The sequence below is a fragment of the Triticum aestivum genome, chromosome 2D, assembly GCF_018294505.1.
Source record: "Triticum aestivum cultivar Chinese Spring chromosome 2D, IWGSC CS RefSeq v2.1, whole genome shotgun sequence".
Lineage (NCBI taxonomy): Eukaryota > Viridiplantae > Streptophyta > Magnoliopsida > Poales > Poaceae > Triticum > Triticum aestivum.
In genome coordinates, this window is record NC_057799.1 from 99998603 (window position 1) to 100003322 (window position 4720).

The window sequence follows — 4720 nt, forward strand, 5'->3', positions numbered from 1 at the left end:
ATATTTTTTAAATATTCAAATTTTTCATACACGTATTTTTTTATGCATGAGAATTTTTCCTATACACACTTACCATTGCTTGATTATTTTTTAATATTGTGCAGGGAGGCCAGAGAAGCTGAGCTTCCTGTGCACACCCTGATGGTGCGCACCGTGAAGCCGTGCTTGCATATTTGCACCAGTAGCCCGCATTTAGGCCACGATCCACGCAGCAGCCGTGCTGATACGTGTCGCCGTCCATCAAGAACACTGCAAAACGGTTTTCCAAACGAGACACCAAGCAACCAACAGTCCCAACACACACCCATGTATACCGGCGATCGAACACATGAAAGAGACAAAGTCACAGTACACATACATAGCTCGGCGACGCTAGTAGATTTACAGAAGAAACGAGATAAAGCACCACAAAAGTACGCACGCACCACGATGACACAGACCGCCACAAGTGAAGTAACCGAGCAAGCGCGGACGAGCTAGCACGGGCGCACGCCTAGACCTTGGTGAAGCGGAGGTACCCCTTCTTGGAGGGCAGGTCGGCGGTCTCGAACCCCTGCGGGAACATCTTCTTGGCCTCCTCGTCGGAGACGCCGGGCGCGATCACCACGCACTCCCCGGGCTTCCAGTTGGCCGGGGTGGCCACCTTGTGCTTGGCCGCCGTCAGCAGCGAGTCCACGGCCCGCACCACCTCGTCCATGTTCCGCCCCGTGCACGACGGGTACAGGAAGCTCAGCTTCACCACCTTGTCCGGCCCCACGATGTGCAGGGTGCGGGACGGCAGCTGCCCCTGGCCGTCCTTCTCGTCCGGGTCGACCATGTTGAGCTGCTTGATGGCGGAGCGGTCCGGGTCCGCCATGATCGGGTACGTCACCCTGCTCCCAGGCTGCACGCGCGACAACAGAGAAATTAACCAACCATGCATGGCTAATCGAACACGGATTATGGGCGAACCTTGTTGGCGCCGCCGCTCCTCGGAACGCCGCTTCTTCTTCCTCACACAACTCTCCCTTCCTCTTGGTTCTCTCAAGAACACACACCATGGAAGAAACCCAGAAAAAACACACGCACACACACACCAGGGAAGGAAGCCAACTAGCTTTGCCAAGAGGCTCTCCTCCTGGGTCACACAAGTGCTACATCTTTTCTGCCAGCTCTCACGGCTCCTCTACACAACAGCACCGGGGCCCTTTTAATACACAGACTTACGCCCAGCCCAGCCGCCCAGATCGGCCACTAACCCCAAGCACTAACTACAGCACGCATGCACCACACCGGCCACTACCACATGACCGGGCCACTAACCCACTAGCTACATGCATGCAACTAGATAACTACCTTATCCATGCACTCCAGGACTGGGCAACTCCACCGGACGCCCCGCTCGTAACATCCGCGGGACTCGGCTGCTAACAGAATCACACACGTCAAGATTAGTGCTAACATTCCCCCCCTTAATCTTGACACGCCTTGCCGTCGTCGAAGTTGTTGCAGCTGCCGTCGTTATCGTCGTCACGAGCGTGACCCAGCTTGCGGACCCGACCTGGCGCAACGACGCCGGTCGCACCGTGCTCCGTCACGACTCCGGCGACACACGCCGAGCTCCATCTCCACCAGCGACACACGCCTGGCATCCCTCTGCGTCCCGCACGTCCCGCACGCATCCGACGTGCCCGACGAACCCGACAGCACCAGACGCTCACCGCGTGTCGCCTCCGCGTCCGCCATGGCAGCCGCCACGCCGCGCCTCCGTGCCACGCACCTTCCACGGTTGTCGCCCCGAGCCGTCGCGACCTTTGCGCCACCACGAAGGTCTTTCGCGACCTCCTCGTCTCCGCGACCGCCGTGCCCTTCGCGCACACTCCCCACGTCCCCGCGCTCCCAGCCCGCGCTCCCGCCGCGCACGTACGCGGTCTGCGCAACCAGGTCCAGCGCCTCGACGCGGTCCACTCCCGCGGTCCCGACGCGCTCGACACGTCCAGTGCGCGCCCATAACACGCACCGGTCGCGTCCGGCTCGCCGCCACGTCTTATTGCCCTGCACCGCTGCGGCCTCCATGCCGCCATGCCGTGCTGCGCCGCCGCGCCACCACGCAGCGCCTCGGCGGCCTCCGTGGTCGCCGCACGCACGACGTCACCGCCCGCCGCATCCGCCACGCGCCATGAGAGCCACAGCGCCGCCCACCTCCATGGGCCGACACACGGCCCGGAGCTCCATCGCGCAGCCGCCGGCGAGCGCCACCATCGCTGCCACGCCTCCGGCACGGCAAGCACGCCCAAGACACCAAGCTCATGATACCAAATGTTGGCGCCGCCGCTCCTCGGAACGCCGCTTCTTCTTCCTCACACAACTCTCCCTTCCTCTTGGTTCTCTCAAGAACACACACCATGGAAGAAACCCAGAAAAAACACACGCACACACACACCAGGGAAGGAAGCCAACTAGCTTTGCCAAGAGGCTCTCCTCCTGGGTCACACAAGTGCTACATCTTTTCTGCCAGCTCTCACGGCTCCTCTACACAACAGCACCGGGGCCCTTTTAATACACAGACTTACGCCCAGCCCAGCCGCCCAGATCGGCCACTAACCCCAAGCACTAACTACAGCACGCATGCACCACACCGGCCACTACCACATGACCGGGCCACTAACCCACTAGCTACATGCATGCAACTAGATAACTACCTTATCCATGCACTCCAGGACTGGGCAACTCCACCGGACGCCCCGCTCGTAACATCCGCGGGACTCGGCTGCTAACAGAATCACACACGTCAAGATTAGTGCTAACAAACCTTGTAGGCCTCGATGTCCTTGGTCCACTCCTTGTGGGACTGCACGTCGTCGCAGGAGATGCCGAGCAGCTTCACGCCCCGCTTCTCGAACTCCTTGGCGTAGTTGGCCATGGCCGCCAGCTCCGTCGTGCACACCGGGGTGAAATCACCTGAACAGTACAGAGCCGCAGACAACCAATCAGCACCAGAACAGAACTTCACAAGGATTACGATCGAGCAGGCCGTGAAGGCGTACACACGTACCGGGGTGGGAGAAGAGGATGACGTAGCCGTTGCCGACGTAGTCGTGGATGCGGATCTTGCCATGGGTGGAGTCCAGCTCCAGGTTGGGGACGGTGTCGCCGATGGTGAGGCCCGGCATGATGGATGAAGAACTGAAAGCTAGCTACTGCGTGCTCTTTGATGCTGCAAACTGCTCTCGATGGATGACGGCGAGGGCGCACCGGGGAGCTGCTTTTATAGGAGCGGTAGGCCGGCGAGGGTGTGTGTAGAAGTGGCAGCAAGGCGCGTTGCATGAGGGCCACGTACTTGGCCTCGTGGCAGCCCGCCGGGTGACCTTGTTCAATGCGCTTGACCTGCCCACCGACGCACACCGTCCAGCGGGGCAGTGGGCATGCCGTGTGGCGAAGCCATTCAGAAGCTCACGGCCACCTGTGCGAGCTGCGGCATCGTCCGTCAACTCTTTTTTCAGAAATGTTTTCTAGAAGTATTAACTGACTGCTGTCAGATTTTTGTCCTTCCAGCGAACACGTCAGTTATCGTTGGATGAGATTGAGACACACGAATCTTGATGTAAGGAGCATTGCCATGCCAGATAAAAAAAAAACATTCCCTGAACTGGCTTCTATACGGACGAATCGACCTATCTCCTTTCTCTCTCAATCCCTATCTCCATTCCTCACGGTGAGCTCCAACACCCGCTCGCGCTGTCAATTTCGAGGTTGACGCGGCTGCGACGAAGCGGCCGGCGGTGTTGAGGAGGCAGACGGCAGCGGCTCTACTTTCTCTCATAATCCATATTCCATCCTTGACGGTGTAACCATGGCAAATTTATTCTTTACATCATAGCAAATTTTTTTCATGGAACGGCTTTGCCTCACATGTCAAAGTGCATATATCTTCTTTTCTTGGTGGGTGGGTGTGTGTGCAACTTTATTATAGGGTGCATGGCATTTTAGTGGTCAAACGACAAATTTGCATGAATGTTTTAATTGTTCCCATGGCAATTTTCTTCTCATGGAGAGTCAATTGCAAGAAACCACCACATTTGTGGCTAGGTTTGCAGGAAACTACCAAGTCGTTAATCTGTTGCAAAAAACACCGTAAAATCTCTTAACCCGTTGCAAAAAGCACTGAACAGCCGTTTAGCCTCGTTTGATCTCTTTTCCGACAGGTGGGCCGCGAAAACGCTAACGTGGCGTGCGGACAGGCAAACGGCGCCGTTAGGAAAGAAAACGGTCAACACGCCGCGCGGTCGGTCCTGTCGGTGCTCGCCAGACAGATGCCCCGCGCCCTCTCTCTCTCTCGCCCCTCTCCTCTGCCTCCTCTCTCTGGCTCTGGTCGCCGTCGGTGAGAAGCCAGCTGGCCGCCGTCCGCCATGGTTTCGTGGAGCGACGACAGCGAGGAATCGGGCTACGAGTACTCTTCAGGCGGCTCCCCTATCAAGGTCAGTGATTTGAACTCGTAGCTAGGGTTCTTTGAGCAATGGTTTCGGTTTGGGGATTTTGTTTTTCCTGCTCGATTTGAACCCGTGAGATGGATTTTGTGCGTTTCTTTTGTTGATGTAGATCCCGGCTACAATCGAGGACCCGAACTACTCTGGTGTTGATGATGAGGTGATGGTGATGTGTGAGCATGGCCAGCCGGCGAAGAGGCATGTTTGCTTCGAAGGGATTAGCACTGGGAGGAGGTTCATTGCCTGTGGACTTG

The 4720-nt window shown here is 57.6% G+C and overlaps 1 protein-coding gene across 1 annotated transcript; it reads right to left on the minus strand.

The window, feature by feature from the left end:
- Positions 1-334: 334 nt before the first annotated feature.
- Positions 335-3234, minus strand: LOC100415869 (1-Cys peroxiredoxin PER1). The gene is made up of 3 exons (XM_044474922.1): positions 3035-3234; positions 2792-2940; positions 335-883 (listed from the first exon to the last, which is right to left on the minus strand). Exons 1-3 carry the CDS (start codon positions 3150-3152, stop codon positions 494-496), a joined length of 657 nt encoding a protein of 218 aa, XP_044330857.1. The 5' UTR covers positions 3153-3234; the 3' UTR covers positions 335-493.
- Between the last annotated feature and the right edge of the window lie 1486 nt (positions 3235-4720).